The 13,612-nt window shown below is 38.3% G+C and overlaps 1 protein-coding gene across 5 annotated transcripts in view; it reads right to left on the reverse strand.

Moving 5' to 3' along the window:
- Window positions 1-2,094: 2,094 nt before the first annotated feature.
- The window catches only part of arhgef12b (Rho guanine nucleotide exchange factor (GEF) 12b), a 91,621-nt gene continuing 80,103 nt past the window's right edge, over window positions 2,095-13,612 (reverse strand). For 4 of the 5 annotated variants that reach the window (XM_028595472.1, XM_028595473.1, XM_028595471.1 and 1 more), the window contains 17 exons: window positions 12,448-12,617; window positions 12,210-12,356; window positions 10,968-11,053; window positions 10,404-10,529; window positions 9,605-9,719; window positions 9,375-9,475; window positions 9,117-9,194; window positions 8,843-8,918; window positions 8,355-8,522; window positions 7,851-7,938; window positions 7,686-7,769; window positions 7,504-7,598; window positions 6,198-6,488; window positions 5,787-6,020; window positions 4,717-4,919; window positions 3,604-3,676; window positions 2,095-3,496 (listed from right to left, as the gene is read on the reverse strand). In XM_028595472.1, the coding sequence (XP_028451273.1) occupies window positions 3,483-3,496; window positions 3,604-3,676; window positions 4,717-4,919; window positions 5,787-6,020; window positions 6,198-6,488; window positions 7,504-7,598; window positions 7,686-7,769; window positions 7,851-7,938; window positions 8,355-8,522; window positions 8,843-8,918; window positions 9,117-9,194; window positions 9,375-9,475; window positions 9,605-9,719; window positions 10,404-10,529; window positions 10,968-11,053; window positions 12,210-12,356; window positions 12,448-12,617 (2,149 nt within the window). In that variant the 3' untranslated portion in view covers window positions 2,095-3,482. The remainder of the gene's footprint in view (window positions 3,497-3,603; window positions 3,677-4,716; window positions 4,920-5,786; window positions 6,021-6,197; window positions 6,489-7,503; window positions 7,599-7,685; window positions 7,770-7,850; window positions 7,939-8,354; window positions 8,523-8,842; window positions 8,919-9,116; window positions 9,195-9,374; window positions 9,476-9,604; window positions 9,720-10,403; window positions 10,530-10,967; window positions 11,054-12,209; window positions 12,357-12,447; window positions 12,618-13,612) is intronic. The other variant, XM_028595474.1, reaches the window with a different exon arrangement.

The raw sequence follows: 13,612 nt of genomic DNA on the forward strand, positions 1-13,612 counted from the left end.
TACCCTCTTTTTAAGTAGTTTGTGTTAAAACATTACATGATTAAATGGTGTAAAAAAACAACACAAAACCTTTGATATACAGTCAAATTTGTACAGCATATTCCTTTACATTTAAAACCATAACAATCTCTTTTTGTCTATATATTCTTTTTAGGTTTGTTTTTGTCTTTTTAAATTTTTTGTATATTCAACTAAAAAAAATCATAGCCATAATGTCATCTGTGCAGTCTTGTGGCCAGAGAATATTTGAGTCTTTTCAGTCCAACTATTAAAGACAGTGCAGAGGTTTGATGAGTGAATCGTTGTGCCTAAAAGGGGATAACAGGCTTTTATAAGTAGCCTGTTGCAGAAATGATCCTGGAGAAAAATACTCCTCACAATACTTCAGGGGGAAAAGATTGAAGTAGTTCAAAGTGTACAGCACAACAAAAAAAATCTGGAATACAAATAGAAAATTAATTCTACAATAAAGTTCAATTCAATAAATTCACATGTGCACACACTCTGAAAGCTTGTAGTATCTATTATATTGTGCTACAGGAAAAACACTAGCAGTTACACACAATAATTCTTTTTATAGCTGCATTTCTACCAGCTCAGGATTTACAGATTATATTGTATTTCTATGTGCAATCATTAGTAAGCACCCCTGATAAAACAGATAGGACATAAAGAAGTATTTGCCAAATCTGCTCTCTTGTTGCATGGTGCTAAACTTCATTTGAACAACATAGATTTATTTAAACTACCTCCATCTGTCTGTTCATCCTTGTGTTTGGTTTGTTTGTTGTTAAGTAATTATGAATTTGGCTGAACAGGCAGTGATCTGGATCATTTGTTTGCTATATTATGCTACATTCAAGTGCTATAGGACATTTCAAATCTGGGATTTAAATGTCCGCCTCTGCACAGCATTACATGTGTATACTATTCATTCAAACCAAAAAGTCAACCAGTAAACAAACATTACTGAAACGGTCAAAGGCTTTGCACATTTTTACAATTTTTCGTTGGAAATTTGCAGCTAGTCCCCAAATAAAATGAGTTTATCACCCTGGACAAGAAATTAGATTTTACATGCACAATCCTCTTATAACCATTTTAAAATGGTATAATTCAAGTGCTTGAAGGAATACTTATTAGGAATACTTAATTATTTTTCTTTTTTCCCCGAGACTAAGACGGGAAGATCGATATCACAAGTACAGAGCTGGATTCAGGACATGGTTAGCCTAGCTTAGCACAAGGACTGGAAGTAGCGGGAAATGGTTAGCCTTTGTTAAAAGTAAAAAAAAAAAAAAAAAAAAAAAAAAACACTTACACACTTCTAAAGCTCACGAATTAACAGTAATACATACAGAAATGTAAAAGCATTTTTTGTGTGTGGCGTAACAGCTTGGAACTATAGCATGGGTCGCCATTTGAGGGTTCATCAAAGACATTGAAAGTGAATCCCCTTAAAACCTAAACTCTTCTTTTTTACATTTATATTTGTGTACCGATGAAACAAACAAGATTCAACATGTTAATTAGTAAATGAGTCAGGCTAGCTGTTTCGCATCAATTCCAGTTTAATGCTCTGTTCACACTTAGCCTGGCTCCGCCCTCCTACGTACTTCCGCTCAATTTTAATTTTCATTCAGTACTACGTCTGGGTTTGCGGTATATTCGGACAAATCTTTACCGGTCCAATCAGTGAACAGAGGGAGCTGCTGAGAATGATGACGTTGTGCGCTAATTTGAGTTGTAGTTCCATAATGGCGGCGGAGAAAGATGCGAGCAAAGCCATTCGGTCCGTTGTGGCAACGCTGCCGAATATCCAGAAGTTAAAGCCCGAGCAAGAACAATCTTTGCTGAGTTGTGTTGGGGGCCGTGATGTTGTGGCCCTCCTCCCCATGGGGTTCGGGAAAAGTTTGATTTTCCAGCTCGCTCCGTTAGCGGTGAAGGAGTTGGCTAAGGCGAATGCTAGCGATGCTAAGCCGACGTCAGGACCAAACGCTAGCGATTGGTTATGGCAGATCAAGAGTGGCTCTGCGCAGATCCAATAGTTTTAAACTTCAACAGAGTAGCCGCCTTCAAGGAAGTTAACACTTGTAAATGGAGAGTGGCCAGACTCTCTGTACAAATGAAATGTACGAGAGTCTGGTAGGACCAGGCTAGTTCACACCAACCGCAAAAGCAAATTTTCGCCGACCGTGGGATGTATATTGGGATCATTTGTGTTTATTCGCATCATTTGCGCGAGACGCGCCGGTTTAGGCACCAACAATGTTTCCCTCCGTCATCAACTATGGCTAAAATAAATAATATCGCAGATTTGTACCCGATGTGGAAGTCCCAGATACGTCGGAAAACCAAACCCCGTCGTGTCTGGGTTCATAACCTCATCCAGCTCGGTGAATTTCACTGCCTTCTCCAGGAACTGCCGCTTCCAGAGCTACTCGAGGTACAGATTTTGCTATGATTTAATTGCCATAAACGGATCAAAAGGATGCCGAAATAACCATATCATAAAAATATCATTGTAAAACAAATCGGCATAAAATGCTTGTTTTCTGAATGGAGTTTGGATGGATCAGGGCTATGCTATGCAGGAGAATCTCAATGCTTTTAGGCTTTTGCAACACGGCGTCACTAATGACAAGAATTTAGCATCAACTCTTCATGTAATCGCGCCGCACGAAAAGTTAGCTTCACGTTTGGTGTAAACACACCGTTATGCTAAGCTAGGCTAAAGACATAAAACACAAAAATACTTTTGGAAACATTTGGCTATGGTAGGAATGGATGATAAAAGCCTCTTGTATAATTTCTGTGAATGGTGCCAAATTTAAAAACATAATCAGTGTGTTGAGGAGTTTTTGGCATTTAACAGTTTTTCAGTGGTGTTACAAAATAAGGTAGTCCATCTTTAAGCATGTTCAACTATTGTGGTGTGCTGGACTGAAAATTGACCTTAGTGGTTGTCTCTTGTTTCTTATTGCAGGATGTTATATCAAGCTTACAGCAGTGAGTCCTGAACAAGACAATCTACCTTCTTGGTCCTCAGAGAATTATTCTGGTCTTCATTATGTCTTTTCGTTCCTTAAGGTCTCTTATTTTTTTTTAAATATTTTTTGTACGTGTGTGTGACGTCACACACTCGACGCTGACCCTTTTTCCATTTCATATCTCCAGTGTTTGAGATCATTTATGCAGTTGATTATTATTATTATTATTATTATTATAGCAAAAAAAGCAACTGAACTGTCCTCAGGTAATTCCACAGAGTCTCTTCTCAGAAGGATTTTGAGTTTGCAGTGGAACATTCCTAATAATGAGGATAATGTCTTCCACTGATACATGCCTGAAGTGGGAGATCAGACATTAAGCCTCCATTATTTTTGGCGACACCAGTGTTAAACAGTCAAAGATTATTCCGGAAGAAAGTAATCAAGGAGTGGCATGAAACTCGTACGACCGAGAGAGAAGGAAGTCTTTCATCACTGAATCCCATCTGAAAAATATCAAACAAAAGTGTTTGAGATTCACTGTAAATGTACAAAAGATAAATGTTGGCTTCATCATTGACTGTTTTAAAAGACTGAGAGAAGTGAAACACACCATTGTTGTCATCGGAGTCAGTAGCTGTGTCGCTGTGCGTTTGTCGCAGCTCGTTGTACTTCATCTCCACATCCTGGAAACAGATCACCACAACGAAACAAAAACAGATGACGCAAAACGTTGAAAAAAAGTTTTTATATAATTCTGACTCACTTCACACATTGCCTCAGAGTCATCGGGCAGTTTCCATAAGTTTATTGCTGTGAAACGAGTCTTTTACCTTATTTTAGATTATTCACTTTATACTAATAGTGGCCTTTTTTAAAGTCATACTGACACTGTGCATTTGTCTGCCTGTTAACACTAGTTTTTCACTATTTAGATAAAAGTAAACTAAGTTGTTTAGGAGAGCAATCCAGCTAAGACCATGTTATTGTTACATTTGATGGTCACTGATGGTTATAAGTCTTGTAGGGAACGCGCGACAGATATTTGGCATTTCATACTACTCGCTGCCATAGTCGTGCTGTGATCACAACATATGCTTCCCATTTAAATACATTAATTTAGATTTTCTTGCTGGCCATCACAAAAAAACCCCGACAAAAACGTCCCCGTGAACACGAATCAATAGATTAAATAACGTGACCATTTCACGAACTGCCACGAGACTGGGTTGGCACAGGAGTAGTACACGACTATAGTAATATTACTATAATAACAGCAATTTAGCTACGACAGTAGCGTGGTAGCTTTTACGAGGTCTGCAGAGGGCATCTTTGCTTCAGTACATACACTATTCTTCAGTATTCAAATACACAGGTGCACACAAACACACAAGCACAAACATGGTAAGAAACAATCCCAAGATCCTGCAGGTATTTTTCCACAAAAAAACAGACCAGATTTTCTAAATCCCGGCATTCAACATCTGGTAAACGAGCAAAAACCAGTAAACCCAAAATAAAAACTAACCATTTTGTGCAGATATATACTCATCCTGCTCATCTTGTCCCGTCTACAAGCATCACTGATCTCATGCAACATCAGACCATCGGTGTCCACTACAAGGACTACTTTTAGCCAGGATTTCTCCCACCTCTTTGTGACTCTTCACAAGGCTGTGAGTGTGTAAAAGCAGTTAAAACAGGCTGTCAGCTGTGCGTGCAGTACCTTCAGATACTGCAGGTCGGCCTGAAGGAGGCGCAGGTGGGTCATAAGCTGCCTGCTGAGGTTGGGTCCGCAGCCGCCCCCTGCCTGCGAGGAGGAGGACAGCAGTTTCCTCATGTCGATCCCCACGTCACCTCCCACTCCCCCATCATCATCAGTGCTGCTCTCCTCGGAGCCCCCACCGAAATCCAGAATCACAAAACCCCCTGGGTGGAGAAGAAGAGCAATGGAAATGGAACAATATTTTTGGTTTATTACATAGTAATAGTTTGGGTAATACACTTTTGGGCTGCGATTTAAATTGATACCACTCTCTTATATCTGTCAGCCAGCAGACGGTTAGTTTAGCTTAGCATAAAGACTGGAAACAGGGGGAAACAGCTAGTTATATTCCAAGCTAGCTGTTTCCCCCATTGTGAGAGCCCAACAAAAAATGAAAAAAACTAGAGAGACAATGAGTTAACTTCTGTGGGTAAGGGCCAAAGCCAAAATCATCAGACAAATGCAAGAAACGGCAAGAGGCGGTGTAATCCACGTCATGTCCTGCTACCTGCACGCAGGAGAGGTCTACAGTCTCTAAATTAAGATTTACGGAATAGGACATTATTTTAGTGGTTTCTTTTGTAATGTGTAGGTATATAGATATTTTAAAATACACGATTATTTTGAAATAAATCAACCTAAAGAAGTAGTTATGTCTCCAGTTGTATTAGATTGCCTTCTTGTATACATAATGTGCAAAAATAGATATCTGATTATATTTAAACCTATGTGTTTTTTTTAGAAGGAATATACATATGTTATTTTTGGCCAATTTTGGCAGCCCTAGTCTCCTCCCAGCACGTTAAATCTCGTTTGTTTAATACAGTAGAAAATCATGTTGCCACTAGCTGTTTCCTTCTGTTTCAGGGTCTTTATGCTAAGCTAATCAGCTGCAGGCTGCAGCCTTATGTTTAACATACAGATATGAGTGCTGTATCAATATTCTCATCTAGCACTCAGCCAGAAAGTGAATAAGTGTAATTCCCAAAATGTCGAACGATTGTCGAATGATTATGGAACTATTCTCTCACCGTTGCGTTCGGTCATCTCAGACAGCTCTGTGTGTCCCGAAGGGAGCTGAGGGTTTTCTTTCTGCGAACTTGCAGTTGCTCGGCTCTCAGAGGGCCCCTCTGGGCTCCCAGGCAAAGAGGCACTCAGCGGACACCCACGGGCCCCACTCTGCTTGCTCTCCTCTGTCTCCTCTTTCTCATCCTCTGCCTCTCTGCTTATCATGTGGTTGAAAAGAGCCTGCTTCAGCATCGCCACTAGGACACAGAAGAATGTGTTGTTTTCTGATGTAAAGGTCATCTCATAATCTTTTACACTCTCAAAGCCTAGGCAGATAAAACCCAAACTATGTGCGTGGCTAGAAACCATTAGAGGTAGGTAAAAAAATATGTTTTTGCAATTTGGGTGAACTGACCCTTTCATATGTAACTTACACGTCCTGAGAGCATCTTCGCCTTTGGAGCACGGTAGGCTGAATGTGTTCTGCTCTTGGTTCTTAATGGCGATGCCTTGATGTGACCCATCCTGCAGGAAAGGCAGTCCATCTTCCAGCCGCCCGTCCAGGAAAGCCTCGAGTTCTGCTTCATCCACCTCTTCATCATCTTCCTCTCCCTCCTGTCTGTCTGCCACGACCAGCTCCTCTTCCTCATCTTCTGATTTCATGCCATCAAACGGGTTGATACTCGGTGGAGCTTGAATGTCTGGAGAACAGGCGGCATCTTTATCTGGAGTGCATTGAGATTTGGATTCAGATGGTGATAGCGTACATCAGGTTAAATATAAAAAATGAACTAGTTTTTAATCTAATGCAAACTATGAAATACTTCATGTAAATCAGTTCAAGCTATAAGGTATGTTCAAATTCAAATATTCTGCCGAGGTAACTGATGGAGATAAAGTTAGTTTGTGTTGATGGTGAACCTCTTTGAAATTTAAATCAACTTTGTTATCCCACACAGAGAAATGTGTTTGGTCCACAGCAAAACAAATACAGTAAGACCACAACATAATCATAATCAATGCATTTGATCGTATTGAGATAGAATAAACAATAAAGTCAAATAAAAACCACAGTCCAGTCAATCCACAACAGCAAAATCAAATTTGGTATAAAAGTGACCAGCTAAGTTACCCGCTAATTAAGCGGCATGTTACAGGGTGATAGTTTAATAAAAGAATAAGTAAGAGAGACCTTGTATCTACTTGTTTTGATTTTAGAATTAAAGAAGTCTCTTTAATCTTTTAAAGATTTAACCTTTATAAAAATCTGACAGTTTACATTAAAATGGTTAAATGTAAAATGGTCGTTTGTGTAAAAAATACATTCTCTGCTGCAATTTCTTGATTGATGAAGTGACACAGTCCCTGAAGTTAAGTTTAGTCTCTATTTCAATTCCGAGGTATGTGTACTTGATGAATAATGATTGTTTAAATGATTCTATTCACTAATTTTTCATTATACTTTTCAATTAATGGACTATTTAGTGAATAAACAGACATAGCTTTTTTGTGTTTGTCAGAAAATAGTCAAACAAATGCTTGTTTTGTCTGACCAACAGTCCAAAAAGATAAATAAAATAAAAAATAATAAAAAAAAGATATTCAGTTTAGAATGATATGAAAAACAGACACAAGCAGAAAATCATCAAATGATGAACAAATTGATGTCAATTGATTAACTGTCAATCTGACTAATTGATTCTTATATTAAAAAATGTAATTCAACCGCTGCTACTGTACCTGAGGAGTGGATGCTTCCACTTGATGTGTTGTTAGGATCTTTGCTCGCCTTGGGCATCCCATGTTTGATGATCTCAATAGCATCCCGCTCAGCACTGAAACACACTCGCATTAGAAACAATGAAAAAAATCTAAATCAAACCGCAGTATTAGGGAGCAAGTGGCTGCGTTAGTGGACTCACTCAGACTGAGTTGGAGGTGTGTTGTCTCTGCTGTGGGGTTTGGCCTTCATGGTGTCGGCACATTGTGTGATGAGACACTGCCACCTGGATGAACGGAGGTGATACAGCAGGATGAGATATGGGAAACAGATGACACGTTGTTTGGGTTTGTGGTGCGAGACTTACGTTCTCTGATCAGACACCGTCTGAGCCATCAGCTCGTAGATCTGAGCCCCGTTTTCAGACATGGATAGGACGAAGAAAGACTTGTTGTCTGATGAGGACAAAATGCAACAATAATTACATGACAGTTACATTTACATGCATAATACTTAATATGCACTGCATACACAGGAATTTTATGAACACAAACTAAGAAAAGCAGTAAGAAAGCACAAGACTAAGGCCTTGTCCACACATATGCAGGTATTTTGAATACTTGGTTTTCCCCGCCTTCATTCTTAAAACAAATACCCGTCCACACAAGTAAATCTCCATCCAAATGAAAACTTAAAAACACAATTGAAGCGCTGTCAAGAAGCGGCGATACAACCCTAACCCAAAAGCCATGTTGGCCAATCATGCAAAGAAGAAGATGATGAAAATGATGGCCAATCAGAACGTAAACCATTAAAGACACTAAATCAAATGACAAAATAGAAAACATTTTGGAGTCAGTGTAGTTCTTACCAGTTGCCACTGGACGAACCAAGACAGTGTTGAGCTTGATGATGGGGCTGAAGATGTGTTTGGTGTCAGCGGCGCTGGCCGGATTCTTGCCGTGGAATTTGAGGACCAGACGCTCGTCCTGTTTCTGCAGTAAAACCAGGATGTCCTCCAGGAGGATTGTGTACAGCTCTGAAAGGGAGATATAAAGGTAAAGGTTTTAGGTGAACTGGCACCTCTCTAGCTACCAATACACATTCTATACTTGGTCCATGCGGCGACTTGATCCGGCAACCCTCCGGTTCCCAAGCCCCTTTGAAGTGAGCTACTGCTGCCATATTTCAATCCACATTTTTATTTCAATGTGTTACAAACTTCATAAGAGGGGGTAAGTTAATCTGCACATCCTCCTCTTTATTGATATACTGGTGGAAAGTTTATACTGTATTTCTTTAATGTTATTCTCATATACTCGTATGTGTGTGTGTGTGTGTGTGTGTGTGTGTGTGTACCAATTGTCTTGTCTTTATTAACTTTCCAGGAGAGAGGTCCTTCATGCACCATCTTCTTCTTGGTCAGATCCAGATTCTGCAGGACAAGAATCAATTTTCAACAAAAAAAGACAACAAATAGCTTCTTTTACAACCCCAACATCTCCCACGACAAGATAATCAGACATACACTGACAACTTTTGTTTAATTTGATGCACCAGGGGAGACTTTATGTTGAGCTCATAACCTTACAGTATATTTTCAGAGACTCCGGGATGATAACTCGTTTCTTACCCTCAGCTCCAGGATCATGGGGTTTTCATTCTGTTTGAGTGACGAGAGGTCTAACCTTCTCTGATACTCCTCCAGCCTCTGTTGAGAAATAAACACAACATGTTAGGTGCTTTTCAAACCCTGGAAATTAGAGGGGGAACAAACTTATTTTAGCTGGTATAGAGTTGGTTTTAATCTTTAAAAAACCTTGAGTGTAAACTTAAATATTGCATAAAACCCTAACAGATATATGTTTTACAATGATTCTAATGTGTGTACCTGTTTGTTCTCAGCCTCTTTGACAGCCTGGTTGACGTGGTTGAGGATCTTTTTGCAACATTTGGCAGCTTTCTTCACCTTTTCCCTCTCTTCCCCATCTCCTGTGGGGAGATAAACAAACATAAACCAACAGCTGCTTGATGTACAACCTTTGTAAATGATCCAAATTATTAACAATATCATAAGCTTAAAAAGGCCTGCAATCATATTGATACCTATCGAGTTTATACCTGTGTACTTGGCAATATTGTCCAATAGGAGTGGGTACTTGGTGACTCTCTGCATTTCTACAGGAATGATGTCTTTAAGCTGCAGCCTGCGACACAGACGGTTGCTCATGGCTTCCTGAAATAAAGACAAGAAGGAGAAATAAACCTCTATGACAGATAATATATGATACAATAAACAAATCTAATAATTAGTGCTTTAATCTTTGGTTTAAACTCTGTATTTCTGCATAATTGCAGATAAAGATTAGGCTAAACTAACTATAGTATTTGTAGAAATAGATTCCAGTGGTGGCTGGGTATGATTGTTTTTCAACTCGTGTCATCCAAACAATAACTCCAGAACATTGTAAAGTCCAATTCAATTGAAAAAAAGATTAATCATGTTTTTATTTATTGAAATATTCTTTGGCATCTGGTCCTTTGTCCTAGGTAATGGTGTCTTGTAAGCCTGTGTGGGCTGGGCATATTTTCTTGTATGCATGACACAATAATAAAAAAATATTCATTCATTCATTCATTCATTCATATTCTTCTTCAATCCATATTTGTTGGTGTTTAGCTTTTGAAAAACAACATTTTGCACTCCCGCATTTACAGGGCAGTCTATGATATAAAATATGACAACAGACATTCAAAACTTACAGTAATTCGGAAACCTCATAAGAAGCTTTGATTGTAAAAAGACAAAACAAAAAGAAGAAGAAAAAAAAAAGGGAACACAGCTCTGTTTGTTTATAATATCATGATTTTCTCAGCATAAATACAAATCCCCTCCTTCCTGTATTCTGTAGTTACTGACCTGCATGAATAAAGCGAACCGCTGGTCTTTGTTCTGCCTGCTCTTGATGAGCTCCAGTGCAGACGGCTGGTTGCTACAGAACGTTCCCACTGCTCGTTTTATTTTCTCCTCTTCCTCCCCACTGAACTGGAATCAATACACAAACAGAGGACATCTACATTTGAATTTACTACAGTATTTACCGTTGCTGATGTTTTCACCCAGAGCAACTTAAACGCATGTGACAGTATAAATATCAATTGTTACATCACCTCACATATCTGGTGTAGATCATGTATTAGATGGACATTTTAACCTAAATGCAACCTTTAGCTTCAACATCACTAAGTAAGAACAAACCCTTCACAATATGATGTTATATATACATAAAGATACAAGCCATTTTTATTTGCTGTTGATGCTGTTTGCTGTTAATGCAAACTAAAAACCGCCTCCATGTTTACTTGTTGTCTTGATAAATTCAGGATCATGTACATTTCCTCTAGACCACTCTTTCAGCTGCCTATAGATCATACATTTTAAAGCTTTTAATCTGCCTCCTGCATGATCTGAAACTGATCTTACCCACGCCAGGAGATCATCTGCAATCTGACCGATCACCGACGTCTCACTCCTCTTCCTGATCGCTGTCATCTGCTCTGTTACAGAAACTGTGGAGCAATGTCAAAAGAAGTTCTGAAATACACACATTCAGCATCTTGTTGTTGTTACTGACCTTACTAACGGCTGCGAGCAGAGTTGCTGTTGACGTTTGCTCAGCTTGATTCTCTGATAACTTAAGATCCAGACATGCAATGACTAAAATCCTACATCCGGTTAAAATATATAGTCCAATATCTGAAAACTGTATCGTAAAAACATGGCTTAAAACTGGATAAAAAGTCAATTCACAACAGCTTCTGGCAGACAACCACAATGCTAACGCATGCACAAAGGGGATATGACGCCATCGACAGGCGATTAAATGACACGGACCATCTATCATTTAAAACCACACTCAAGAGATGGATTAAAAAAAAAACTGCAATCAACAATAGATTGCCTCATCCTAGGTACTGCCCTTCTTTGTATTGTGCTTATTTTTTTGTTCCTCTCTCTTTTCCCTTCTTTCTTAATTTGCTGTCTATCTTTCTTGCATTCTTTTTTATTAATGTAATATGATGATATATTTACCTGCCAAGGGACTACAGATGAAAATTAGCTTTTTTGCTAACTCTGGCACATTTACATTTTGAGTGTAAACTAAAAAATGTCAATTGAAGTACATTGTCCCTTTTAAATAAACAAATAAATAAATATGTGCTTGAATAAAATTACAGATTGCTCTTGGTTTAAACATTGTTGGAAACATTTGGGATAAAACACAACTTATAAAAATACTATTACATAAGTCTAGTAAATTTCAGACATTTTAATGCGGAAAAGTTAGATATATCTTTAAAATGACATGCTTTAACAACAATTATAAAACATAATTTAATCATTGCTACTACAAAACGTGTGTAACCTAAATCCTATAATCAGTATTAGAACATCATACACTGTAAAAAAACAGAAAGGATGCAGCTTGTACTGAACACATAATTGTAACTTTAGACCTATATCAGCGTTCAACTTACTTATGCATTACTGGAGAGTTAAATAAAGAAAAACTCGGGAAAGGAGAATAGCAAGCAACAACATGTCAAAGGATTTTATATATACCATTTTATAAGGTTCAAAATAAACATTTTGCAAATCAGTTCTATGATTTGTGTTCGTCCCTCTGTAGCGTGCGGGGTATTATTAGTGAGGTAATGACGTTACCATGCAGCTGAATGATTTCCTCCAGGTTAATAAAGATGTGTTTGATGTCCTCTGGGGGGAGGATACTGTCCCTGTTCAACCTCTGCTGGAAAACACAGTCCAACACCTTCAGCATCCGCAAGTGTGCACGCTCAGTATAGAACAGCTCTGAGGGTGGACAGACGTACAAGACAAGATATATTTATGCTTCTTCATTTTCACGTCACACTGTGAATTCTGTGAAATGTCAGTGACTCACCGTTGATGACTTCCTGCCGTTTGATCTCCTGTGGCGTTAAGCTCGCCAGGACGCCTCGACTGACCAGACTCTGCCAGTTCAGAGGGTTTTCTTCACACTCCATCTCACCTCCCTGGTCGTCTTCACTCTGGGTGTCGGCTGAACTCACAGGACAATGCACCTCCATCCTACTGCCGGCCGGAGACAGAGACAGAGAGGCTATTCAAAATAGTACGGTGGTGGAAAGATGTCATGCTAATCTTTATTTATTGCACTAAAGTCTAAAAGAGTGTTATATAAATAATATTCATTATCTATGTTTTTGATCTGTTTTTTAATTTGGAGTCATGTTATAGCTTAGCTTTGATGTTTTAATAATTGGTTTTTATTTATTCTTTTGACTTTTATTTTTTTGAAACATTTTGTTTTATTGTTGAAACTTTTAGTCTTGCAAAATTGTGTTTGATGTTGTTTATTTTAGCTTTTGTTCTTTCTGTCGGTGTTGTTTCAATTTTCAATTTGTTCCTCTTGTTATTCTTTGTGAAGAACTTCAGGCTGCATGTTTGTATGAAAGGTGCTAAATAAAAGTTGAGTTCAATTACACGTTTTATCACTCATACTTAATTTGACAAGACACATGCCACATTCTCTCCTACTGTGACAACATGTAAAGCCAAAACTATTAATTAATCTGCAACTATTTTGATAATCAATATATCATTTGAGTCATTTTTCAAAGCCAAATGGCAAAAGAATGGCTGATTCCAGGTTGGAATAATAAAATGACTCTTTGGACAAATTGGACAAAGCAGGCAATTTGAAGACACCATCTTGTGCTGATGGGAATTTTTCACAATTTTCTGACATTTTATAGACTAAAGGATCATAAATAATCATCAGGTTCATTGATAATGAAAATAATTGCAGCCCTGCACTAAATGTCCCCTCTTTTGCCCCCCAAATGAATCCAAACTGAACATTTCATTAGCCAGAGCTGATTTTTACTGATCTTTATAATGCCCCTACTAATAAAATTTCATACAAATGAAAGGGTATTTGTGTGCAGCATATGCCTAAAAGTGTTTTGTGGAAAGAAACAAATATAATTTGGTTTATATTTATTAATTTATTAGCAAAAGATGCATTAGTCTACTATTATTTCCTTAAGCCAAGTGTCTGTTTTTGA

Source organism: Perca flavescens, chromosome 13, assembly GCF_004354835.1.
Source record: "Perca flavescens isolate YP-PL-M2 chromosome 13, PFLA_1.0, whole genome shotgun sequence".
Classification (NCBI taxonomy): Eukaryota; Metazoa; Chordata; class Actinopteri; order Perciformes; family Percidae; genus Perca; species Perca flavescens.